Raw genomic sequence first — 27,733 nt, forward strand, 5'->3', positions numbered from 1 at the left:
AGCAGAACAGGCTTGAGGCACCGCCAGCAGCTCAGAGGACTGAGGGGCAGGTTCGAGCAGTTCAGGAGGTTCCTCAGGGGCAGATTGTCCCATATTCTCCATCTCCAGCAGCAGAGCAGTCTTCAGCCACGGGCAGGGTATATGCAGTGGTTCCTCGTGATCATGGCGCCAGTGGAGCTGTAGTGGAGGGTACGTTCTTTGTGAACTCTCTTCCCGCCCGTATTCTTTTCGATTCGGGAGCTTCGCATTCTTTCATCTCGCATGCATTTATGACTAGACTCCAGCTCGTAGCTCAGTCTCTAGACACCCCTTTATCTGTTTCCACCCCTTTAGGTGAGGTATCGCTTCTGGAGAGCGTTTGTAGGAGGTGTACCGTCAGTCTAGACGAGTCGGAGTTTATAGTGGATTTGATAGTGTTGCATATGTCCGAGTTCGATGTCATCCTTGGTATGGATTGGTTGTCTTCCTACCATATTAGTATTGACTGCTTTGCGAAGACAGTCAAGTTGCGAGCGTCCGACGGGTCCGAGATGATTGTAGCCGCCTCTCAGGGCAACCGACTTGCGGAGTCATTTCTGGCGTACATCGAGGAGGTGATGCGACGGGATCAGGGTGCTGAGTTATTGGAGACTAGAGTTGTCTCAGAGTATCAGGATGTCTTTCAGGACATACCTGGTTTACCTCCGGTGAGAGAGGTGGAGTTCTGTATCGAGTTGCAGCCAGGCACAGCCCTGATATCCCGCGCACCCTATCGCATGGCACCAGCTGAGATGAGGGAGCTTCAGACCCAGTTGGATGAGTTGTTAGCTCAGGGTTTTATTCGCCGGAGTCATTCTCCGTGGGGCGCGCCGGTCCTCTTCGTGAAGAAGAAGGATGGTAGTATGAGATTATGCATAGATTATCGAGAGTTGAACAAGGTCACTATCCGGAATAGGTACCCACTACCTAGGATTGATGACTTGTTTGACCAGTTGCAGGGAGCGCAGTATTTCTCGAATATTGATCTTCGTTCTGGCTATCATCAGTTGCGGGTTCGGGATATGGATATTCCCAAGACCGCTTTTCTTACTCGATATGGTTCTTTCGAGTTCTTGGTCATGCCATTTGGGTTGACCAATGCACCCGCGGTATTCATGGATTTGATGAACCGGGTTTTCCGTCCCTTCTTAGATCAGTTTGTGATCGTTTTCATCGATGATATTCTTATTTACTCGAGGTCGGAGGCGGATCATGAGGAGCATCTACGGATAGCATTGAGGACTCTTCAGGAGCATCAGCTGTATGCTAAGTTCAGCAAGTGCGAGTTTTGGCTTTCAGAAGTCAGATTTCTTGGCCATGTTATCAGTCGAGAGGGTATAGCAGTGGACCCGGCTAAGGTCACGGCAGTCCTTGATTGGGAGCCACCGAAGACGGTGACAGAGATTCGCAGCTTTTTGGGCTTAGCTGGATATTATAGGAAGTTCATTCAGGACTTCTCGAAGATTTCGACGCCTATTACACATCTTACGAAGAAGGGTGTACAGTTCATATGGAGCATGGAGTGTCAGAAGGCCTTTGATATTCTGAAGACTAAGTTGACTACTGCGCCAGTTTTGACCATTCCGAGCAGCGACAGGACATTCGTCGTATATACAGATACATCGTTGGCAGGCTTAGGAGGTGTATTGATGCAGACTCAGAGGGTAGTAGCTTATATCTCACAGCAGTTGAGGGCGCATGAGCAGAACTATCTTACTCATGATTTGGAGTTGGCAGCAGTGGTGTTTGCATTGAAGTCATGGAGGCACTACTTATATGGAGTGCAGTTTGAGTTGTTTACATACCATCAGAGTCTGAAGTACCTCTTTTCCCAGAAAGAACTCAACCAGAGACAGAGGAGATGGATTGAGTTTATCAAGGACTACGAGTTCGCGATTCAGTATCATCCAGGGAAGGCGAACGTCGTAGCAGATGCTTTGAGTAGGAAGCGTCGGCATCGGGTTGCGGCTTTGAGGTGTTCTTTGTACAGAGACCTTATCACTCTTAGCCAGTTTGATATTAGACCCGAGATTGGAGGAACCAGTGCATTCTTGGGAGCTATGTCAGTGCAGCCATCTTGGAGTGACAGGGTTGTCAGAGCTCAGTTGGAGGACTCTTGGATTCAAACCCGTAAGGGGGAGATTTCCAAAGAGCCTAAGGCGGACTGGACCATTGGAACAGATGGAGGATTACGGATGAAGGGTAGATTGGTTATGCCATCCAGTGCAGAGTTGAAGAGGGAGTTATTGGATGAGGCGCACCGTACTCGGTACACAGTACATCCAGGGACTACCAAGATGTACAAGGACCTGAAGAGGCATTTCTGGTGGAGTGGTATGCGGAGAGAGATTGCAGACTATGTGGCTAGATGTTTTACCTGTCAGCAGGTGAAGGCAGAGCATCAGAGACCGGCAGGGACACTGTAGCCTTTACCCATTCCGGAGTGGAAGTAGGCAGATATTTCCATGGATTTTATTGTGGGGTTGCCGAAGTCGAAGAAGGGGAATGATTCAGTTTGGGTGATAGTGGACCGGTTGACGAAGTCAGCACATTTTATTCCAGTGAGGACCACTTATACAGCCGAGACTTATGCGAGGATCTTCATTCGGGAGATAGTTCGACTCCACGGAGTCCCGGACACAATCGTGTCGGATCGAGGATCTGTGTTCACTTCACATTTTTGGAGGAGTTTCCAGGACTCATTTGGCAGCACGCTATCTTATAGCAGTGTATTTCACCCCCAGACGGATGGCCAGACGGAGAGGGTGAATCAGGTACTGGAGGACATGTTGCGGGCATGTGTCATTGACTTCCAAGGCAGCTGGGAGGATCATATCCCATTGGTAGAATTCGCTTATAACAACAGCTATCAAGCGACGATCGGCATGGCTCCGTATGAGGCATTGTACGGGAGGCCCTGTAGATCACCGATATGCTGGGCAGAGCCGGAGGATAGTTTGATGCTTGGGCCAGAGCTTGTGAGGCAGACTACTGAGAAGGTAGCATTGATAAGAGAGCGGATTCTAACCGCTCAGAGCCGGCAGAAGAGCTATGCAGATAAGAGGCGAAGACCACTAGAGTTTCAGATTGGGGATTTGGTTATGCTGAAGGTATCGCCTATGAAAGGCGTGCAGCGATTCGGGAGGCGAGGGAAGCTTGCACCGAGATATATTGGACCTTTCAGGATTTTGGAGCGCATTGGAGCGGTGTCATACAGACTGGATCTTCCACCATCTATGTCTAGTGTACACAATGTGTTCCATATCTCTATGCTCAAGAAACACTTGCATGATGAGGAGCAGCAGCGAGTGTTGGATATACCGGAGATTGAGATTCGGGATGATTTGTCTACTATTGAGATCCCAGTGTCTATTCTAGCTAGAGAAGACAAGAGACTCAGGAACAAGGTGATTCCATTGGTGAAAGTTCAATGGAACCGAAGTGGAGTTGAGGAAGCTTCTTGGGAGCGCGAGGAGGACATGCGACGCGACTACCCACATTTGTTTGATCAGGTAAATAAATTTTCTGACAAGTACCTTATAATATGTTGATATCATCGGTTATATATATTTAACACTAGAATGAGAATATCTTCGCCACATTCTTAATCTTTTGTGCAAAAGGCATTCTTGTGCTGAGCGGTCGACCGGTGCGGTCGACCGATCAGCGATTATTTTGTTTTCAGATTCGGGTTTTAGTTTTGGGCTATTGGGTTTTGGGTCGGGTTGGGGAATTAGTATTTATACCAACTCAACCCAGGAGAGTTTCTCTTCTCCTCAGACGTAAACCCTAGCCCCCTTTTCTCTCCCCTCTCAAAACCCTAGCTGGCATTGGTGATTTGGGGAAGCTTTTGAAGATTTTCAGCGGGATTCTGGATTTCCAGCGAAGGGAATCAACCTATTGCAGATCTAGGGCTTTCATCAGCACCCAAGGCGAGTATCATCTCGCCCAATCCCTCACCCCTATTTTTCTATGATTTTATTTCGATTTTTCATGAGTTTTTGAAGAGCCCAACTGGTATTTTCGTATAAAATGAGTTCTTTACATTATGGGTTGCAAGAATCGACATTTCAGTTTATGAAAGTTCACCAACGTTTTGTCTAACAAAGATCTAGATCTGAGTTTTCTTAAACAAGAGTTAACCATGATTTACTGTCATTTAAAACGTTTCTAATCTGTTCCTCATGTATTTTGAAATATTGGGAATATGGATTTCATGCTTGAGACTAGTTATTTTTCTTCAGAACGTTAGAACTTGTTACCGTAGGAGTTCTGTCAAATTTTGTTTCAGGTTTCGAGCTGACAGAAACCCAGAATTGGGTTTCTGTCCGCTCGGCCGACGGTCGCACATCAGAGTGCGGTCGACCGGTGCGGTCGACCGCCCACTGTCTGTTGTGTTTTCCTGTTCTGGATATTTTTGGGTGTTTTACTCATGTTCGAGGGTTTTTCCTGGACTATCCACATCAGAGTGCGGTCGACCGGTGCGGTCGACCGCCCACTGTCTGTTGTGTTTTCCTGTTCTGGATATTTTTGGGTGTTTTACTCATGTTCGAGGGTTTTTCCTGGACTATCTGACCTTGGTATTTAGTCACTATATACATCATAGCGGTATTTTACTATGCCTTAGTCCTCGTGTTGGACTATAACCCATAGAAGTCCTCGTGTTGGACTATAATCCATAGAAGTCCTCGTGTTGGACTATAAATTCATTCTAGTCCTCGTGTTGGACATTTTCACTATGTATCTCAGCGATATTTTCACCATTTCACCGTCCTCGTGTTGGACTATAATCCATAGAAGTCCTCGTGTTGGACTATAATCCATGGAAGTCCTCGTGTTGGACTATAAATTCATTCCAGTCCTCGTGTTGGACATTTGCCACTTAATCTATGAGTTTGGAAACTACGACATAAATAGTTCCTGATTTGGGCATAATTCTTAACTCTGCATATGACTTCTTCACAGAAGTTCACGACATGATGTTGACATGACACTCATGCAAGTAATAATATGACATTCATGTTAGTCATGGTATGGCACTGAGTAATTTGTTCTGAGATTTGCTGTATTTCTTGATTTATTGTTTCTGTACTAGAACCACGAGTTTGGTGTTTAGAGATTTACGATTTGAGATACAAGGTATATACATGAGGGTTTCCTTGTTTGGATTATTTCGCTCGACGTACCTATGCTCGTGTTGTAAATTTCTAAACACTAAAACTCTCTTTAGTAGGATCAATGATTTTAGATCCATTATATATATTATCTGTATTTTTCTTATACAACGAGCCCTTTTCCCTTGGGGTTGGTTGTGATGTTACTCGCTAGCGCTTTAACGCTCGTTGTCCCTCCCCCTTTCAGGTCACGAGCCAGGAGCACGGAGAGCCGCAGGTTGATAGCGGACCACATTAGTGTTCAGCTTTACTTTCTAGTTATGTATTATTTTTCTTTGGGCTCCACTGTAGTGAGGTTAGACATTTGAGGGTATTATTCTAGAAATTGTAAAGGCTGTGAGCCTTATCACTTTATCGTCAGATATTTGTATTTGAGACTTGTTGAGTATTTCAGTTTATCTACTCAGATCTTGACTATGTATTTCTGTATCGTTGGATGATGAGATATTTATGTGACTATTATCATTTTCCTCAGTATTCCTTGTATTATCTCTTACCTGTTTTGTACCTACACCAGTTGTTGATTCTACTAGATAGATGTTAATTGTGATGGTGAAACATGTTATTGCACAGTGTGGTGCATAGCAGGTTTGACATTCTTGGTTTCACCTTGGACTGCAGCCTCGTATGAACCCAGGGACGTCACACACCCATCATGAAAGCCCTATATCTATATATAAAGGGCTTAAAGATAGAATACTATAATCATTAGGATTATAAATATCTTATCTCTAAGATAAGACATTATCCACCCACTTATTTAGATATTTATCTCATAAATAACCAACACATCCTAATAGTATTATTATTGCTCTTCCTTTCTATGAAGTTTTGTTTAAGGTTACCAAACACATTCTGGTAGTCTAATATTATTATTAATTGCTTTCATGTATGAGATTGTATACAAATATCATAGACAAGGCACATGAAAATTTATTGGGCTCGTCAATTTTATAAGATTGACAAGCATATTCACTAAAACCGGATATGACTCACAAATATGATACATATCATATCTGTATCTGTTTGCCAATTATAGATTTGGACACAAAAATATAGATATGTCTTGATAAGAAAATTTTATATCTATAGCTAAAATCTGATATAGATATACATGTAAATATATAAGTGGATATACACATAGATACAAATTGGATATGATAAAACTAGATAATACTGGAAAAATATAGTTTATATGGTGCAAGAGAGTTCATTGTTATGTTTGTTATAATCGTTAAATCTAATATGAATATACATGTGAATATACTGTTAGGTCTCGTGTTTTGATGATGATTTACAAACCGGTACTAATTATTTGTTAAGTGATATAATACAGGATGTATTTTGTCAAGCAATTTATTGCCACTGTTGGAGGATAGATGGAACTTGCACCGTAACGATGATATCCAAGGAGGTGGATGCAAGTTGATGAAGAAAAGCTATTTAAAAAGCAACATATACAAGAGGAGCTTCATCAACAAATTAGCAAATATCAAGCCTCAAGAGTTGTATACATATGTGAGCGATATTTGTATTTTTTTTTTTACTTTCTCTCTAGATCATAATGTAGGTAAGAAACAAAGTAGAAAACATTTGAAGCAATTGGGGTTCACACACACACACACTTTTAAAATCATGTTTTTGACCAATTTTGAAAAATGATAAGTATTTACATTTGGGAAATAATTTTTCAAAAATTCCTTTTCTAACATGTTTATAAACAGTTCCCAAAGTTTGACATTTTTTAGAATTTATTTATTATTTTTAAAGGCGCTTCAAAAATCAATTTTTTATTTTTAAACAGACTATGTTCATGTTATCAGTCGACTGAACAGTGTTATCAGTCGACTGAAGAAACTACCTAGAAAGTGCAGAAAGTTTCTGCTCAGTCGACTGATGAACCATCAGTCGACCGATGAAGGTTGAGTTGCCTATAACGGTCAGCTCATCAGTCGATTGATGGCACTGTAACGACTAGTTTTGGTTTCAGCTGAATTTTTGGGATTTTGGATTTTGTTTGGGAGTTGGGCTATTGTTTAGGGTTCCTATATATACATATTTGCCCTCTTCACTTTAGTAAGCAAACAAGCAAGAAAAATTCTTTGAGTTTGTGTTTATTGTGTGTTTTGAGCTTAAACTCTCATTCTTCCAATTTCGGATTTACACATTCAATACCCACAACCCCAAGCTTCATTTGCAATCTCTTAATCCTTGCTATAGTGGTGTTGTAAGAGAGATTTTTCCCTCTTATTCTACTGTGTTGATAGCTTGATCTCGAGGAGATCAAATTGTGTATTTGTGAGATCTTGGGGGTTATCGTTGTGAAGAAGTTCCAGTTTTCAAACTGGGTGTGTTTAATGAATTGCCATCGGGAGAGGTGGTTGGGAACGTAGGTCATGAGGACCGAACATCGTGAACACATCGATCGGCGTACAAATTGGCTAACTATTCTCTTACTCTCTCTTATTTGTTGCCATTGTTCTTAATTGTGTCTTGTATTGCATTGAAATTTATTAATTGCACATTTATTGTTTGATTACCCTATTCATCCCCCTCTAGGGTAATTTCATATACAAGTGGATACACACGCGGATACAAAATGGTTATGAGAAAACTAGATAATACTAGAAAAATATAGTTCATACGAAACAAGAGAGTTCATTAATATACTCGCTATATCTGAAAAGGCAAATATTAGATCTCTTGATCTTTAAAATTAAAGCAAATCTATTAATCTAAGAATTGAAACTATTATAGTAGTATCACCAACATATATTTAGAAATTCTGAATACGGATCTAGATATTTCACTAGATATCCGTATTCATAACCATATTTAGATATAGATATTTATAATTATAACCGTATTCTAACATATATAGATACAAATATTTTATTGGATCCGGACATTTTTCTGCACCTCCACAAACCATCTGAACTCCAGCGACATGATTAGACTGTGAGTTTTTTAATTCAAAATTTCAGCCATTTAAGTGCTATCTACAAAAAAGGGGCCAGAAATTTCTAAATTTTATACTGATCCTGCAGCATGGGCTTTTGGCTCTCAACAAAAATATATAACTGGTCTTGCACGTACAAACTGAAAGATTGTAGTTAATGCTCTGAAGTTGTACGATGCAAGTTAAATTAACCATAAATACATTCCTTTAGTTGAAGCCCATTCCCTGTGTTCTGACGTCATGCCCGTTTGCACAGTCTTATAAGAGAATCTCTCAGACTTCAATTGTTAGGTTTTTCCCCCATATTGGTTCCTTCAAATCTTTAATAACTTGAATTTAGCTCCTTAAATCATTGAAATTGCTATTTAGTCCCTCAAATCCTATTAGTTAATTCTAGCTCGCGTTAATTTTAACCACACGTGGTGAATTGCATCACTACCCTTCATTAGTCATCCCACCAAAAACTCTCAAAAAGTTTAACGAAACAAGTGTAAAATTACATATTTAATGTGTCTGGAAACTATGTTTTTTATTCATTCATGCACCAAATGGGTTTGGAAACTTATGTTTTTAGTTCAAACGGGTTTAAAGAAATGACGTTTGGGTTTGGACCAACTTAAACAGAGGGCCGTGTAACTTGGAACCCATGTCAAAAAGTTTACATGGAATATTCACCCTAAATAGAACGGTAGCTAATCATAGGGACTAATTGGAATAATTAATATGACCCGAGGGAGTAGTAGCAATTTCAATGATTTGAGAGATTAATTTTAAAACATGAGAGATTAAGAGACCAATGTGAGGTTTCATCAGAGTTTTTGAGCGAAGAGGAGATTTAGAATTTAAAATATTATCTGATAGGAACACTAGTAAAGGGAGGTCCAGCCCCAACGAATGGATGGAACAGTTGGGGCTGGTGACCCGTTGGAACAGTTAGGGTTGGTTTCACCAGCCCCAACAGTTTAAACCATTGGGACAAGTTAATTTACACTATACACGCGAGGGAGGGAAATTCCCCCCATTTATTTTCGCGAAAAGGAGAAAAAAATCCCAAAACCCCCGTTCTCTCTCATCATAAAATCGGCCTCAAATTAACCCCCGTTCGCCCTCGCCGTCGAGCATTGAAGTTCCCCACCGCCGTCCCCGTTCTCTCTCATCATAAAATCGGCGATCAAATGAACACTAGTTCTCGCAACTCGAATGGTCGTCCGAGCTGTGGAGTTCCCCACCCGAGCGGCCGTGTAGTTCCCACCGCCGTGTGCGCGTGAGTTGGGCCCGCCACGGTCCGTTCGAGACCCGTGACGTTCACCGTCGCTGTCCGAGCCGGTGAAAGTTCACTGACATGCCGGTCGCTAGAGTTCATCTGAGCGAGTCCCCCTCAAAAAAATAACTCTTAACTTGCCGCTGCCGTCGGAGTTCGCCGCCGCCGTCGAGCCCTGATTTTCCCCGCCGCTGTCGAGCCCTAAAGTTTGTCGTCACCGTCGAGCCTGCAGTTCGCCGCTAAGTCCCGTCAATTAGGTTTGGTACCTTGACCTTTCAGCTTACTTAAATTGGCAAAATCTATTGTTTGTTTGAAGATTCATATCAATAATTAGTTGATATGAGAAGTATTGGGCGAAAGATAAATGGAAACTTCAGCCTTAGCTTTTCTAAATCCATTGTTAGATTTGGATTCTGTAGATCTAGCTTGAGTTTTCTTGTGTTCTTTGTTAATTAAAAAAAATCATGGTCTATCCTTTCCTGCTATTTGTTACTGGTCATGGTTGATGAGATGTATGCATCTTGTGGATTATTATTGTATCTACACATCTGTGAGAGTGGCTCATGAATAATTTGTGGACAAAATGGATCTAGGTCTCAAGATACTTGTATTTGAAATTTAAGGCAATGCATAACTGTGTTAATTTCAAGCTAATTGTTTTGGTCAAAAGTTGCTTTCATTGTCATTGAATCTATTACAACTTTGGTCATTATAATAAACTCGAATAAAAATAGAAAGTTAATCTTTTTATAAAATCTCCTTACACAATGAAAATAAAAAGTTTACAACTTTTTCAAACAAACGCAGAGAGATCGTTTATCGGTCTTCTGCTTTCGCGGGATCTTTGTCTGTGTCGGGGTTTATCCGTGGACCGCCTACGGATCAGATCCGGTTGATGAAAAATTCGGTAGAGCTTTGCCTTCGTTGAGAAAGTATTTGATTTGAAGCTCTGAAATCGACCAAGCGAAATCAGTAGCTCTTCTCGAGATTAAGACCAAGCCTAATCTCAAGGAACGGACAGACGGGGCTTCAGATCTCTCGAACTCTCCCTCTTTATGCTGAAGAACTTCGTCGAGATCAAGTAGCCTCCTCTGAAATTCGTGCTCTCTTGCTCTCCAACTCGACAGCACCTCCTCATTTTGATAAAATTCCGCCCCCATGAATTGAACCCCTAGGCTTGTATTTATAGGCTTCGGTTGGGAGGATTTTCGGATAAGAATGAGGGATTCCTTCTTATCTTCAATTAATAACTGATTAATCATATTTAGAGATAGGATTTAGGTAGTTAGAAACCCCTAGAATAGATAAATCTCGAGAAAATCGCTCAAAACCGTCGAAAACGCATCAGGGGATTAAAACAGCGCAACCGACGGATCCGTCCCGCGTTGGCACGGGTCGGATTACTATAGCGCGGGTCGAAGCACTGTAGCGCGGGGTCAGATTACTGTAGAGTGGGTCGGAATACTATAGCACGGGTCGGATTTGAGCGTCGGGTTGGATTACTGCAGCGCGGGTCGGATTTGAGTATCCTGGAGTTACTATAGCCGCCTTAACTCACTCATCCGACCTCGGAATAAAGTGATTCAAGATGCGTTGAAAAGCTGATGAAGAGACCTTCAACTTTTATCTTTTGAATTTTTCCATATCCAATTTGTATCATGGTCAAAATATCAATCCTTTGTGCTGGCTACTTTGAGGTGTTTGACACTTTCTGACTTCTCCGGACTTGTATTGCGCATTTCGTCATTCCGTTGACTTGTACACTCCAGTGACTCACTTTGTATATTCGTTAGCTTCCATGGGACCGGATAATCCTTTTCTGACTTGAATGATGATGCTTATCGTTTGTATTTTGCCTCGAGCTGCGTACGAGAACCTTGTAGGCAATTTTAGACGCCTACACTAATGTCTATATCGAGTTGCTAATTTTTAATTGGCCAATTGTTATCATTTAATTTCTAAGAGGTATTTGGTAGGAAATTTTAGATTTTGGTGATTATGAAATTAGACTAATTTTGATGTGCTTTAATATTTTGATGATAGGAAGGATTTCATGTGCATAATAAGCTAGGAGATTATGTTTTGCATCTTATATTCAACAAAAAGTGATGCCACAACCTTCTATTTATGTATCTGCATGGTTATTCATAATTAACATTGTACTATGCTTGAGGATCTTTTTTTACATTGAATTACAATTATGTGATGTGATGTCAAGAGTTTATGTTAAGCTAAATTTAGTTATTGTGAATTGGTATTGCATTTTATGAATGATATTTGTCGGTTGCAATCCATTGTAAATTAAATTATCCGGGTCCGTGTGCTTTGCAAAGTCCTGCTAAGCTAAGTTGTACAATTTACTTTCTTGAAACTTGTTTATCTTTATTTTGATCGTGCCATATTTTTAATCTGTTATACAAAATATATAAAGCATCTTCATGTGATTCACTTGAAACGGATTGAGCAAATGCAAATCTAGCTGTAGTTATTAGAAGGTAAATTGTATGGTTCTTGTTTTTACTTTTACCTTTGTGTGCATCATTTCTAGTTTGCTCTGTGGATAGGTTTGTAAGACCCTTCATAGTGCTAGTTTGCTTTCTTAATTTTAGGACATTGACTATTTTTCTTTTCATGTAGTTACCTTATGTATGGCTATACGATGATTTTCCTTTTCCTGTTTTTGTTTTTTGACAGAAGTTTATTTGTAAAAGTAGAGAATTTAATGCCTAGTTTCTCATATTTTATTGTTCTGTTATCATGGACTTTCCTTGATTTTAGAGTTTCTCCGAAAACATTAAACCCCACAAAATTGCAGATATTAAACCCTTCTTCCGTATGTTGTTTTTGTCTAGTGGACTAGGACCACTTATTAAGGAATTGTTTCATCTTAGGTTTAACGACATGTGAACAAGTGGTGAAATCATTTAGAGAATATTTAATTGTTAATTGATGCTTTTAACTTGGATATTAATGAACGTACAAAATGCATGTTCATAATATATGCTTGCATAGATAATGTATCAATTACTTTTTGATGAGAAAAATGTTCCAAACTTTAACTTATAATATCTCTATTATGATTATATCCTCAATTTGCTATTTGATGATTACCGATTTTGTCCTTTAATGCAAGCATGTATAATTCATAGAGTTTTTATCGCTAACTTTGACTTATTTAGGTTGGTATGGCATGTGACTATATCAGAGTTAAGGATTGGATGTATGTGAATCGTGAAAAACGCACAAAGCCTGAATTCATTGAAGGAGTTGCTTCTTTCATAAAATTTGTACGTGAACACGATAGGATCCAATATGGGATGATCCTTTGTCCATGCAGTCACTGTGGGAATAGGTTGCATCGTAAGGAGGAAGATGTAGAACTTGACATTGTTAAGCATGGTTTTATTAGGGATTATACAATTTGGGTATATCACGGAGAAATCCTAGCTCCTAATATTGTCGATAATGAAGAAGAATAAAGAAAATTTATTTCCAGAAGAGGAGATGGAGGAAATGGTAGAAGTTACTTTTGGTGGCTCTAATCTTACTGAAGATGATCATCCTTCCGAACAAGAACATGTAGATGTGTATGAGAAGTACATGAAAGATGCCAATAGACCAATTTATGAGAATGCAAAATATTCCACACTATCATGGTTCGTTCAACTTTTCCAGATTAAATGCCTAAATAAATGGAACAACAAGTCATTTACGATGCTTCTAAAATTCTTGAAATATTCAATTCCTCCGGGAAACAATGTGCCTCAGAGCTGGTATGTAGCTAAAAGGATAATGTCTGATCTGGGTTTGAATTGTGAGAAGATTCATGCATGTCCTAATGATTGTGTGATGTTCTGGAAAGAAAATTCTAAACTGAAAGAGTGCCCTAATTGTGGAGTTTCTAGATATAAGAAGAAAGCACATGCTAACAAAAAAGACATACCTGTCAAGGTGGTACGATACTTTCCTGTGACACAGAGGCTACAGAGGCTCTACAGGTGTAAGAAGACAGTGGTGGCAATGACCTGGCATGACCGTGCTATTCCAAGTGAAGATGGTAAAATGATTCATCCAAGAGATTTGCCAGCATGGAAGGATTTTGACAAGTTGCACACAACATTTAGTCAGGATCCCCATAATATTAGGCTCGGACTAGCTAGCGATGGTTTCTGCCACTTTAGTTTTAATGGCAATCCGCACAGTACATGATCTGTTATAATGATGATATATAATCTTTCACTGTGGTTAGCGATGGATCAATCATACTTTCTAATGCCTCTTCTTATTGATAGGCCGAGTTCACCGGGTAACAATATCGACGTCTACCTTCGACCTCTCATCGATGAGTTACTGTCTTTATTCATTGATGGTGTAAAGACATATGATGCAGACAAAGGGGAAACATTCACAATGCGTGCAGCCTTAATGTGGACAATTAACGACTTTCCTGCATATGGAATGCTATCAGGTTATTCTGTACATGGTTATAAAGCATGTCCTTACTGTCATGCCGATACATCATCAGCATGGTTGCCCTTTAGCAAAAAGATTTGTTATTACGGTTATCGATGTATGTTGGAAGAAAATCATCCCAATAGAGATGATGTTGTTCACTTTGATGGTACTACAGAGCATAGAAAGGCTCCAGCCCCCTTATCCAAAAAGGACATACTTACTCAGTGGAATGTTTACGGAAATGTAACTTTCGGGAAAGTAAAGGAAAGACAGTAAAGGTCACAAGGATGGAACAAAAAATTATTTTCTTTGAATTGTCGTATTGGAAAGACAAATAAAGCCAATCAATTAAGGCCCGATCCTGAGAAGAATGAACCAGCATTCCTCTTGCACTTTGATGAGTATTTTCGTATCACAGGCCCCAATGCTGAGAGATTTGGATAGTATGTGGCAAGTGAGCCGTCAATACATGGACTTCCCACTTTATAAGAACTGGGGCCCGGATCATGAGCATTCATTTGATAAGTTCTTTCTCCAAGCCCAGGTTTAAATACATTTTTAATCTATTTTTGTCCTCGTAAAACTAGCAAGATTTTATTCAATTCTCATGTATACGTCACTGACCACGAACTAGACTCTTTAGATATTTGTACATGAATTCATGTAAAGTGTTTAATGTTTTTTTGTTAAATATGCAGAAAGATTATGAGTTTCTTCCTGTAGATCCTTATTGTCCTCTTAATCTTCCTGCTATACATCGAGGTGTGAAGATAAAGATGCAGGAGAGAGTCTGAGGCAATCAAAATCAGGTGAAGAATGAGTGTTATGAACTATGGCTGGAAACTCCCCAAGAGAAAAGAGATGATCTTTTCAAGACAGAGGTGTTCAAAAGGATCGATAAAAAATGGTAGGACGACATCTGTAAGTTTTTTTCTTCTAATAGGAAGCAGGTATATGGTTAACAAATAATTCAATGATTAGCATGTACTTATTTTTGGATCACAATCTAAATCTTATATTTTTGTACAGGCGGAGGTAAAAAGAAATAAAGATAATCGGCAGTCAAAGAAGCGAGGTCGACCAACCTATACGGGTGGCTCGAGGAACATAGTCTAGGCAAAACAGAGAGTGGTAAAATTAATTCTTAAGAGTTTTAAAAAATGCATTTATTGATTTATGATATGATATCTTATACAAATTTATGTTTTGGTGAACTACAGAGAGCTCGGATCGAAGAATCGGGTGGTAGCTCAAGTGCATTAAAGGAGTATTTGGGTACCCACGTGACGTTAGTCGATCCAGTAGCTGATACATATTCATGTACATATCCCGACACCCAAACTCAGGAGTATTGTGTAAGTGTTTTGTTTTTGACTAATTGAAATAATTTTCTTGAATATGTTTATAATAATATTGTTGACTTAATATTTGAATACTTTATGTGGTGTAGGCTCGGGTGATAGAAAGGGACAAATCATTAGAGATCGACCGAGAACCCAAATCTACTGCAATGACCACGGTCATAGATGATGTACATGAAGGGCATAATGGTGGTTATGAGAGAGGTTTGGGTCACGATGTCACTAGATTTTATTTGAAGACTTCCTCCACTCCGACCTTCGCTACTCCTCCTGATGTGCTTCGTGAGATGGCGGAGCTTAAAGGCAAGATGGAACGACTAACCCAGCTTGTGCGTATGGTTACTTTAATATAACTTTATTTTCAATTCAGAAAATAATTTTTTTTCTGGAATACTTTCATAAGCTCAATAACTATGAAGGCATATTTCCAAAAAGACAGAGGAAGCTTATGAGAGGGAGAGGGAGTCCACTGGAGGGGGGGGGGGGGGGGGCCGTGGGGAACAGTCTTTGTCCTCTGTGCATTGACAGAAGTGACCTAGGGTTTCTGTAATACTATATGGCTCAGTCCCATTCGCTTCTTTTTCAGGCTAACACTTTACTCCCCTCTCCCTCTCGCTGCATCGTTTCTAGCCAAAGGTAAACTCAGAGTCCAAAGCCGCTTCTCTCTCACACAATCTCCTCCTGTATAGTATAATAGAGCCTTCAGCTACGCACAATACTCATAAAGTTTATATTAAACTGACTTGTAGTTTGTGGCTATATGATGTTTGACAAGCTTTTATAGGATATGTATATGTCTTTGTTGACACCTATGTGAATGTGGGATGCATTGTTGGTTAATACAGTTCATATCTAATGCTTAGTTTGTTGTATGTGTAAATGTTTGGTACGTATATGTCTGGTATATTGATTTTTGGAGCATGAACAATATCTGGTTGAAGCCTCAAGTTGGTTATATATGTGGTAATAATGATGCTTGAATTATGTATAGGGTGAGAATCAATAAAAACAAGCAAAACTATTGTCAACTTTTTTTTTTAAATTTTGGCAAGTAATGTGAAGGCTTGTATTATGGACACATAATTTGGCATAATTTGGCATAACAGTGGAACGTAGGTTTCATTACTTGGCCAAAACAACATGAACACTTTCATCCACCACTACAAAATACATATCCCATGTTCACATACACTACATTACAAAAACAAACAAAATTAACACTAAAAAATACCAACAATTACAATCTTTCCTCTTTTACAGTAGCACATTTCAGTTTTTAATTTTTCTTCTTATTTCCTCAAATATTGCTCAATTCTTTGCTTTTAACCCGTGTACTCATATCAGGCTACATCACTTCTGTCTAAGTTATATGTGGTCTCGATTGGTATAAATTGGTTGCGTAGAGCTAGTTTTACGTCAAACTTACTTTGGTTATTACGATAAGAACTACTTCAGAACTAATATTTAGATGTTTTTATTGGTTTAAGTTTGAGTTAAATTCAATTCGGTTTAACAAAAGTGCAGAATCGGGAGATCTTTCTAGTCTCAACCTTAAAGGAGAATTAAATCATATCAGACTGTTGCAATTTGCTGACGACACCATCTTTTTCTCAAAAGCCTCTCAATCAGACATAGCTACCCTCAAAGCAGTTCTATTGATCTTTGCCAACATATCAGGTCTCAAAGTTAACCACTCCAAAACGAGTCTCTTCTACTTAGGTAAAATTCCTTATAAGGGAGCTCGTCTTGCAAGTATTTTTAACTGTTCAGTGGGATCTCTTCCGTTTTCCTACCTCGGCCTTCCTCTAAAGAAAAGCTCTCTTTCGAGAAGAGATTGGCAACCCATTTTGGACTCTTTCTCTAAAAAACTGACATTATGGAAGAATAAATCGCTATCTTTAGGCGGGAGACTTACTCTGCTCAACTCAGTACTCTCTTCCCTTCCTTTATATTATATGTATTTTCTTAAATTGCCTGTTTGGCTTACTAAAGCTATAGACAGATTGAGAAGAAATTTCCTCTGGAGTGGACAGAACCAACCTTTCAAGATTAAGTGCCTTATCAATTGGGAAACAGTTTGTAAAGCCAAGAAAGAAGGAGGTCTTGGGGTCAAAGACATTTCCTCCTTGAACTTAGCCCTCCTTTCCAAGTGGATCTGGAAGATAATGGATAATAACTCCCTTGTTAGCAAAGTAATCTTCTCTTTGTACTCAAAAGGCAAATTAAATCCTCAGGTCCATCCTCCTAAGGGCTCAGCCTCCAGATTCATCCAAGATTTGCATTCAATCTGCCTTCCCTTCTTCAGCCACGTTTGATGGATAATTGGGGATGGTAAAACTTGTAGGTTCTGGCAAGACAAATGGTCTGGTGCCAATTCCCTCAGTAGCCTATTCCCAAGAGCTCATCACCTTGCTTTCTCCAAGACCTGTAATATTCTCTCACAAGGATCTATGCTTCTTAATGCCTGGCAGTGGCACCCACTATTAAGAAGAGGCATTTCCTAGGAAGTAAGGGACGAAATCTCCACTCTCCTCAATCATCTTTCTCAAATCTCTATCTCTGGCCACTCCAACCATGACAAGCTCCTCTGGCCCTATCATTCCTCAGGTACATACACAGTTAAATCTTTCTATACCCTTATCACCTCAGGAGGAGTCATCTCCCGGAACTTCAGATTCATATGGGCTTCTCCCATACCCCTAAAGGTTAAAATCTTTTTTTGGATTACTAGTAAATACAAATTAAATACTAGGGATAACCTGGTGTTCAAAGGATGGCCTGGCAATCCAATTTGCCCTCTCTATAATGATGCAAATGAATCCCACGACCACCTGTTCATTAAATGTGGTTACTCCTCATTGGTATGGTCTTCTCTTCTTCCCTAAGTTCCATCAACAGCTTGGCCACAAAATTTGGAGGATATGATATCTTCCAATTTTAGTTCATCTTGTGGTCAAGACCTTGCTATTATCTGGAAGGTTTTACTCCCGTGTTTCTGCTGGTGCATATGGAACTATCGTAACAATTTCATCTTTAATGGCATTGAAGCTCTTCCATCCCACATCGCTGCTAACGTGGCAAGATTTGTTTTATTTTGGGCAGGCTCCTCTACTAGCAGATCAGGTCTCAAGCTCCACAAGGCGGCTATTAACTTGGGCATGGAAAACATTGCCCAAACTCATAATGTCGCAGAGGTGGCTGACAATTTCTCAGCAGCAACTTGATACCTAGAGCTGCAGTTTCAACCTATCTTTTGTAGGATTTTTTGGTATATGTTCCAAACGTTAGTTGTATCTGTGGTCTTCCAACCTAGCTTTTATTAGATATTCTGGTAGGTGTTCTAAGTGTTAGTAGCACGAAGTTGAACTCTGTGGTCTTTATATTTGTACTGTAAAATAAAATTTTGTTGTCTTTCTTTTTCTCTTTTCAGACTATAAATTCAATTCGAATTGGTTTATACATGCATACATTTATTAAATTATAGATTTGTGTGAGATTCATCTGAACGTGTCCTCTAAATATCATTAGTTATACTTTACAGGTTGATCATCATACCGCTCATCCATCTTCCGTTGTTCCGGCTACTCAATCGGCTTCTGCTCAGCCTTCTCCGAATGCTCAGGGTTCGACTTCTACTCAGCCTTCTTCGGATGCTCATGGTTCTACTTCTATTGCTCAACATTCTCCTCAGGATATTTAAGCACAAAATCCTCTTGCAAGTCGATTGGGGGGCTTGTTAAGGGGCTTAACGCAAGAGGGCTATGGCGAGGAGGACATCCGTAAAGCTTTTGTCGATTTTTTTCATGTCAGTCAGCAGTGACTTTTATTTTTTAGATATGTGAGACATTATATTTTGGATACTCTTTATATTTGAGATTTAGTTGTCTAAAAATTACTACTCGTATTTTATTTTAGTAAATTTTTTGTTTTGACTTATAATTGCGTATGGTGTTAGGATTTTGAATTTATTTTATGATATATTTATGTTTTTGGTTGTATTATTGTGTGTAAATATTGTTGTGAATAGGTTGATAAGTTGCACGACCTGTGCATGTTTCAGCATCAATGGTTTTAACCGTTGGTGCAAATGTTAGCACCAACGGTTGAAACCGTTGGTGCTGATATGTGCACCAACGGTTTCAACCGTTGGTGCTAGAATTTGCACCAATGGTTGAAACCGTTGGTGCTCATATCAGCACCAACGGTTTCAATCGTTGGTGCTGGAATTTTTATATTTTAAAAATTAAATTTAAAAAATATCGACACCAACGGTTGAAACCATTGGTGCTGATAAAACAACCGTTGGGGCTGCTATGTTTTGTAGTAGTGGGAAAGGGGGAAGGAAATAAGAATTGTGGCCTGCAGAAAGAGGAGGGCAATTGGAGTTTATATAGATGAAGGGTGAGATACACATGTTTCATTTAAGCACACATGCTATAAGAAGTGGGTATAACTTATGAAGAATGGATGTGATTAAACAACACGGACAATATTTAGTGAATTAATTTGGCTTCAAGGAGAGCAGAGGAAATAGGTGACTTGATTAAACCATACTTATTCGTGTGGTCACAAGTACACAAAAAAATATGCAGTAGCCAAAAAAGAAGGAATTTCGACAAAATTCTATTTAGAACAACAAAATTAGAATTTAAACCAACATATACAAGTCAAATAAATCATATCAATCTGTGCGAACACTGGCCTAAAACTTGTAGATCTCAAATTAGAGAGAGCTAGAGGAAGAGAGAATCTATACATGGACATGAGTGTCAATAGAATAGAAACATACATTTACAAGATCATATGGTATGTAAATATAGAACTTCTCTCTTCCATTATTTGTAAAAACTTTAGCCAGTCTTCTATCTCCTTAAAGTAAATAAGTGGAATACATATAAAAATTTAGTTAATATATATGTGTATACAAAAATTTAGGTAATAAATATGTTTAAAAAATTTTAATTAAGAAATATGTTTATACAAAAAATTTAGTTAGTAAAATGGAGGGTTTTCCCTAGAAACCAACTTAGAAATAGGACATTCTACCTTGAACCACCTATGAATTTCAATTTATACACAAACCACCTATAAAGTGAATTTGTGTTGCAACCAAACACCTCTCAGTAAAAAGTTTCACAAAAATAAAAAATACTCTGTGAAACTCATATACAAGGCACATGACTCATTTTGTTAATTTTTAAGTCTAGTTAGGATATACGTTACATACCTTGAACGTGCATGAATTTTTTTTAAGGTTATTTTTTATTTTTTTCAATGAAGATTTGAATGACAAGTGGCCTATTGCAACATAAACACACTTTAAAGGTTGGTTGTGTATATAAATTAAAATTCAAATGTGGTTTCTGTAGGATTATCCTATTTTAAGGTGGTTTTTATGAAAAAAAATCCAATAGACGTGTATTTTGGAAGAGCTGCATAAAAAATTTTAAATGGGCTAAATAGATTTTTTAAATTAATTAGGGTAAATCACACTATTAAAATTAAAGAACATTCAATGTTTTGCAATAAACCTCCAAGAACTTTTCTTTTTTTTTTGGGTCAATGAAAATTTTATTCATTCAAACCAAATTTGAAAGTTATATACATCCTGATTCTCACAAATTGAGAAATCTAAAACAATTACTGAAACTAGGGATAATACGAAAGTTATATACATCCTGATTCTCACAAATTGAGAAATCTAAAACAATTACTGAAACTAGGGATAATACCCCACAAACAAATCAAATGTCTACAAAGAGTTGAGAAATCTAAAACAATTACTGAAACTAGGGATAATACCCCACAAACAAATCAAATGTCTACAAAGAGTTAATCGATTCTCTATCTTCAGGTTTTATAGAACCATTGAGGACTAAGATCAAAATGTCCACCTTGATCTCATTTACCAGCTACTCAATCCTCTTTGATTTCTGTAAGAAAATTCTGGCTTTCCTCTCACACCATATTTTGTATAAAGTTGCCGAGAAAGCCATCCTTTTGATTCCATTCTTAAATCCCTTGCCTCTTAGACAGTTGTTGAACCAATTCAAAAGATAGCTCCAACTACATGATCTCCATCTAAAATTGAGCCAACTTATAATCCTATTCCAGATATTCTGAGAATACTCACAATCAAAAAATAAATGATCTCGATTCTCAGGACCTGCACCAAAGCACAAACAGCAGCTGTTTGATTGTATGACACCCATCTTCATTAACCTGTCTTGTGTCAGTAATCTATTTTGAACAGCAAGCCAACAAATGATCGAGTGCTTGGGATAATTCATCCTCTCCCAAACTGTATTATACTATGGAACTGGAGGGGTGGAAGGAACAAAATCTTCATACAGAGCCGAAATCTTAACTTTTGAATTTTTGTAGCATGAACCAATAATTTGTTTTAAGTTGTCGATTCCACTAGCTAAGACCAATGCTCTATCTCTGTTTTTTATCAATTGTCTCCAAAGCCAAGAATCCCCAGATTTAGTATTAACATGTCATATATCTCTGTTCTTCAAGTATTTGCCATGTATCCACTTTATCCAAAGAAGTTCTTTGTTCATATGAATATCCCAGATGTTATTTAAAGCCGAAGCAAAGTTCCATAATCGAGCAGAGAAAATGCCCAAACCACCAAATTTTTTACTACAATAAATCTTTTCCCAAGCTACTAAAGAAGGTTTATGAATATGATTTGCTCTACCTCAGAGGAAGTTTCTGCACATATCATCTATTTTCTGTAGCACACCAACAGGTAGGATATAGCAAGATGTCCACTATATCTGAACACCTAAGATTACACTTTTAATGACATGTATTTTCCCTGCATAAGAGAGATTTTTTGCCTTGGTCCATGTCTGAAATTGGTTACTGATTTTACTGAGAAGTGGATTGCAGTCTAAGTATGAGAGTCTTTCGCAAACAAGTGGCATCCCCAAATATCTGATCGGCAAGGAACCCACAGCATAACCCAAGTATTCATTTATAGAAACTTTAGTAACTTCATTTACCCCACCAAAGAATACCTAGCATTTATCTGGATTTGCACATAGGCCAGTAGCAGAACTAAACTCCTGTAAACATTGTTGAAGTTTTTGTACTGAAATCAGATCATCCTCCAAGAACTTTTCGAATTGCATTAAACCTCCAATAACTATTAGAATTAATGAAACCCCTAATAAGTTTCTATGTTTTGCAAATAACCCTCAAAATGTCGTTAGTCCACATTTTGCATTGGTGACACATTTAGATTCTAAATATGGGCTGACACCATTATGGGTTATCTACAAAACCATAAACTTATTAGGGGCTTTCTGCAATTCCAATAGTTATTAGGATTTTGATGCAATTTTAGAAGTTGTTGGGGGGTTTGCTGCAAAACATTGAAAGATCTTGGGGGTTTAATGTAATTTACCCTTAATATTAATGTATATTTGTATGTTGTTTATTAGAATATATATTTAGGAATTAGTGACTTCTACCTTAAAAATATGTTATACTAGCACTTTTTTTTTGGATATTCCCCATTAGTTGGCATTGATAGAATTTGATTTTTGATCTTTCGCCGAACATAAAAAAAGACTATATAAGTTATTGCTAAATTTTGTAGTATAATAGTTTTTTGCGTGAGTTTAGTTTCTAGCTATAACAGGTGAGCTCAACATGCGGAGACGTGCGTATTAGAGTATGAAATTATAACACTCAACCTTCTTCACCGTAACTTATAGAGTTTTGACTTAATAAAAAAAAACTTTTAACGATAATAATCTCAAAAAAAATATTGTAATAAAAACAATTAGAATCATGGACGCAATATTATAAGAGGTGAAATATCTTAATTAAACAAAATGCGACGTTACCTCCACACACTCAACTCCATGATGAACATGGTAGCAACTCACATACGCACACACAAAAACACATAAAACTCACCTTCATCAACTCTTCAACCTAAACTTATTCTCAACTTAACTAATCAAAACACAAAACATATTACTCAAACTCAAAGACAAAACAAAAGAAAAACAAATTAGTATGATCATCTTATGATCAGCTGCAGACAAGCCCACAAGACAAAGCCATGAGCAAAATAGCCGCATCCTTCTCATCCTGAGGGAAAACTCTATGGAAAGCTGAACTCTTGCTGAGACTGATCACAATATCATCAAAGGATCGCTTCTCCTTCTTCTTTTTGATCTGCTTCTGAGCAGAATCTCCTCCAGCTGTAGAGAACCTGCACCTCTTCTTGAATGGAACATTACGATCAGATTCAGAATATTCCTTGTGATCAGATTTTCGGTCTTTGGCCCGTGAAGCCAAAGGGATCAGCCCGCTGCTCACTGCTGCCGCTGCTGCTAAGGCCCGTCGGGCTTTTCTTTGCCTTATTCCGCATGCGTTGCATAGAGACTACAAGGAGATGAACTAGTCAGCTTGATAATAATCAATCCTGATCATCTCTATTTCTTAAACATAGTACTTAATTAAAAAAGATCATAATAGCAGATTGATATATTACTTTTCTGTCTGGATCAAATAGACTAGTAATTGGTAGAGATACATACATTTGAATTAATCTGTGTTATTGGAAATATAACACTTCGAATTTAGAATTACTGCAGTCTGATAATAGTCGAGTGACAGCTGCTTCTTTGGTGTGGATCAAATTATATATGTGCTAGATATGATGCAGAATAGATGATAATTAAATAATTTATATTGTGGTTTACATAACTTGAATTGATGGCCTGTTATAAGTTAAAAATACAAATTTATGATCATTTCACTGACATGTAAAGGTTGCAGTCAGTTTGGTAACACTCTTAAGTGTTTTTACTTTCATGACTAGGATCAATCTAAGATGCTATAATTTTTTCACCAGACTGCAAGCAGGGAAATGATCACAAATTTAGGAAGGGAAATAAAAATAAAAATAAAAGTCTAGAAAAATAAAAAGAAGTGGGTACCTTAGGGCCAGAAGGACCGCTCCTCCACAGAGGAGTCTTTGTTGTGTTGCAATCTGAGCAGACTCTAACTACACCATCACTTGAAGAGCTGTTATTGGTGTTGCTACTGCTGCTTTCCTGAGCTAATTGCTCATGATGTTGCTGATCTTGAAGAAGGTGTCTGCTTCTTCTTGGTTTTTTGGTAATAATACCATCTGGGTTCATCATTTTTCTCATGAGCCTCCTCTTTGAAGACATCCACTTGCTTGATTTCTTCTCATCTTTGACGATGTCGTCAATACTATTGGTTGTGTTGGTGGAGAACGAAACCGTGAAATTGCTTGATCCTTGGATATTCATCACTTGATCAATGAACTGCAATAAATGAACATTTTGGTGATCATGGATAATTACTAGGTTTGCTACACTTCACATGATGTCTAGGTTCATTTTTTTTCGAGAGAGATATGATGTGGGATCATATATATATACTTATGCAGCATGGAAGCAATATGATAGGGTTCATGTACATATCTTTTGCGAAAGACTGTCTTACCTCTTGTTTTTGTTGATGATGATGGAGGAGATTATGCGCACCATTTGCTTCTTGGATCACTTGTTGGGTGTTAAGGAAAAAAGAATATGGGATTGAAGAAGTTGGATCATGAGTTTGTAGAGTGAAGGGATGGAAGTGGCTTGGATCATGATCTCCCTCTAGTGGAGTCATATTAATTAGGAGGGAATTTTGTGGAGGTCAAAGAATGGAGCACTAATGAGATAAAAGAATGGAGGACTAATATATGTGTGAGAGAGAGAGAGAGGTACTTGAAAGGCCAAGGAGCAAGGGGTGATCAAAGAGAAGTGTGTAGCGAGGAGCAAGAGGCTATTTTCCCTGATGTAGGGAATGACAACCAAACAAATAGAAGCAAAGCTAGGGATTCTCGTGACCACCGTGTGACCCTACACATCATGAAAACTCGAGGATAGTACTTCAAAGGGTAAAGTAACTGCTGCTTGCATTAGCTAACGGTGTTTTTGTGCTGCATCCCCCAAATCATCAATATTTACTAAATTACCCTCAAAATCGATCTCCTATATATATTTTTATTATAAAATGCTCTCCAAATCTCAAATTTTGGATTTTTCTTCCTCAAATCTTAAACTTCGCGATGCTTACGTTAATGATTTCTCATCGCACAAGTCTAATTAAAAGAGGCTTATGATTACAACTCTCAACGTTCCTTTGGTTAGGGGTAGAAAAATCCTAACTACTCAAGGAAGCTCTAAAATATAAACCTCAAGCACTCTTCTACTAATATTCACCATTGTAATTGTCACTTTCTTTTCTTTATTGCGTGAGGGTATTTATGTTATTTGTATCTCTTGTTTCTTCAAACCGTACCTTTACTATAAAAAATATATTACCAGACATAACTCTAATTTGTGTTAGAAAACCATTCAGACGCAACAAACTCTTGGAAATTAGGATTAATTCAAATTGACTCAAACTTATTCAATCTAGCTATTCCCATGTCTGGTTGGCTTTTCTCAATCCAAACTTCATTCAAATTTTAACCCTTCGTCCGATTCGAATCAAGTCCGCATCCTTTTAACTAGTTATGGACAAATTATTTTTATTTTTTGATTTAATGTGGACAAAATCTTTAGATACATTTCAAAGCTTTCTCGAAGTTGATACCATCTCCTAGACTCCTTTCAGCAGACAAGAATCTCTGGTTGGTTACTATAAGCTCGCTATAAGCTAATGATCATAAACAATAAATTTTGAATAAGATTTTTTTTTCCCACATATCATATCTTTTCTTTTTCTTTTTCTTTTCATTTAGTTCTTTTTGGATAAAGATGCAACTTGGGTTGGACTTTAGATTTGGTACCCCATCGTGATGTTTTTAGCCAATTCCTCGCTTATAATTAGGGGTAATTTAAGAACATCCCCATGAAGCTTGAGCGTTTTTGAGATAACCCTCAACAACTTTGAAAAATATCACTTAACATACCAGTAATTCCGCCAATTTTTTTTTAAAAAACTAACACTGACATCTCACGAACAAATTGTTGGGATTTTGTCTTTGATTCTTTGTCTAACTTTATGAGAATTAGATAGGATTAGAGTTCTGTCATGATTAGGAGTTTGAGTTCTATCATGATTAGGAGTTTGGGTTTTATCATGATTAGGAGTTTGAATCCTATTCTAATTAGGAAGTTAGGCTAGAGATAGAGTTTTGGTTTCCCTATATATATTCTTCTATTGGTGGAGGAAAAACTATAAAGAAAAAATAGAGATATAGTAGATGAGAGAGAGAGGGAGTTTCGTAGTCTTTATCCGTGCAAAAGATTACAAAGAGTGGGCTTTGGAGAGAATATGAGAGTTGATTATGTATGTGAGGTTGAGAGATTGAGAGACGAGAGTTAAGTGGTTCCTCTTATAGTTCTTCCTGATACATAGTGGATTTCTCGCATTGTTTCCCCGTGGACGTAGGTCGAAGTTGGTCAACCGAACCACGTAAATCTCGATATTCATTTTTCTTGATTATGGTTGTTCTATCTTAATTATTGGGGTTGGCTTCTGAGTTGCGCATATCGTGGTAGGCGGGGAGACTAAAATTCCCCAACAAGTGGTATCAGAGCGATGGTTATGGATCCGGGAGCGAGTTTGCAAGTTAGAAGACGACGTCGTGTAAGATTGAAAATCAACGTTACAAGAATCAAGATAAAAAGAAAAAAGAAAAATGCGGTAGCGGTGGTACTGTAGCAAAACACTGTAGCACAGCAGGTACTGTTCACGTGGGGATCCGACGGTCCAGATTGATTTGTTAGCCGATTGAGGATTTGGAGGCGGATTTTGGTGATCCAGGAGTCGTTCCTAGAGTTTTTCGACGTGCTGAGTTCGTTTTTAGCATCTGTTTCATCAAATTCAAACTTTACGGTGACTGATTTGAATTTTTATTAGAGAATGATGACTTCTTCGGGTCCGAAGTTTGATATTCCGCTATTTAACGGCAAGACAAATCTGATGGTAGATAAGGAGCAGGAGTTGGTTGGTGTGTATACTTGAGAAGGACGGTACCAGATTAGGTGGAGCTTGTAAGCGAGCACGACCGAGTGAGACACATGGAGATGAAGATGGTGGCGTTGGACTTGAAGATGGTGAGCGCTCATATTCAGTCCAAGCCAAGTAATGGAGGAGATAGAGGCATCCGGCTCGTAGTGTAGAGTAGGAGAGGTGCACCGATATGATTCGAGACGAGAGATGCAGGTGGAGCACAAGGACAACACGAGAGGTGGAGGCATCACGACTAAGCAGAAGATAGTGAGGATCATGAAGGCATCCAATTGGGAGTGCAGGTGTTCTGATTTGAAGTGCGAAATAGAAGACTCTAGCGAGAGAGGCAAAGTTTCAAGACGACGATGGTATATCTTCAAGGGAGTTTAGGAATCAAATCCAAGGTGGAGATTATTGGGATTTTGTCTTTGATTCTTTGTGTAACTTCATGAGAATTAAGAATCAAATCCAAGGTGGAGATTATTGGGATTTTGTC

The 27,733-nt window shown here is 38.4% G+C and overlaps 1 protein-coding gene and 1 long non-coding RNA gene across 8 annotated transcripts; one reads left to right on the forward strand and one right to left on the reverse strand.

Moving 5' to 3' along the window:
* On the forward strand, positions 9,502-19,090 carry LOC109828502. 7 transcript variants are annotated; one of them, XR_002243738.1, is made up of 5 exons: positions 9,502-9,669; positions 14,566-14,998; positions 15,088-15,222; positions 15,318-15,557; positions 18,770-19,090. It is a non-coding gene; the product is annotated as an uncharacterized LOC109828502 (long non-coding RNA). The 7 variants fall into 7 exon arrangements; XR_002243732.1 differs by lacking the exon at positions 18,770-19,090 and having other exon boundaries at positions 14,566-14,817; positions 14,897-14,998; positions 15,318-15,695; XR_002243729.1 differs by lacking the exon at positions 18,770-19,090 and having other exon boundaries at positions 14,566-14,788; positions 14,897-14,998; positions 15,318-15,695.
* Positions 23,025-25,046, reverse strand: LOC109843335 (GATA transcription factor 21-like). Its single transcript, XM_020412272.1, has 3 exons — positions 24,730-25,046; positions 24,195-24,548; positions 23,025-23,637 (listed from the first exon to the last, which is right to left on the reverse strand). The coding sequence occupies exons 1-3, from the start codon at positions 24,898-24,900 to the stop codon at positions 23,281-23,283; spliced, it is 882 nt and encodes a 293-aa protein (XP_020267861.1). The 5' UTR covers positions 24,901-25,046; the 3' UTR covers positions 23,025-23,280.

This window comes from Asparagus officinalis, chromosome 1 (genome assembly GCF_001876935.1).
Source record: "Asparagus officinalis chromosome 1, Aspof.V1, whole genome shotgun sequence".
Lineage (NCBI taxonomy): Eukaryota > Viridiplantae > Streptophyta > Magnoliopsida > Asparagales > Asparagaceae > Asparagus > Asparagus officinalis.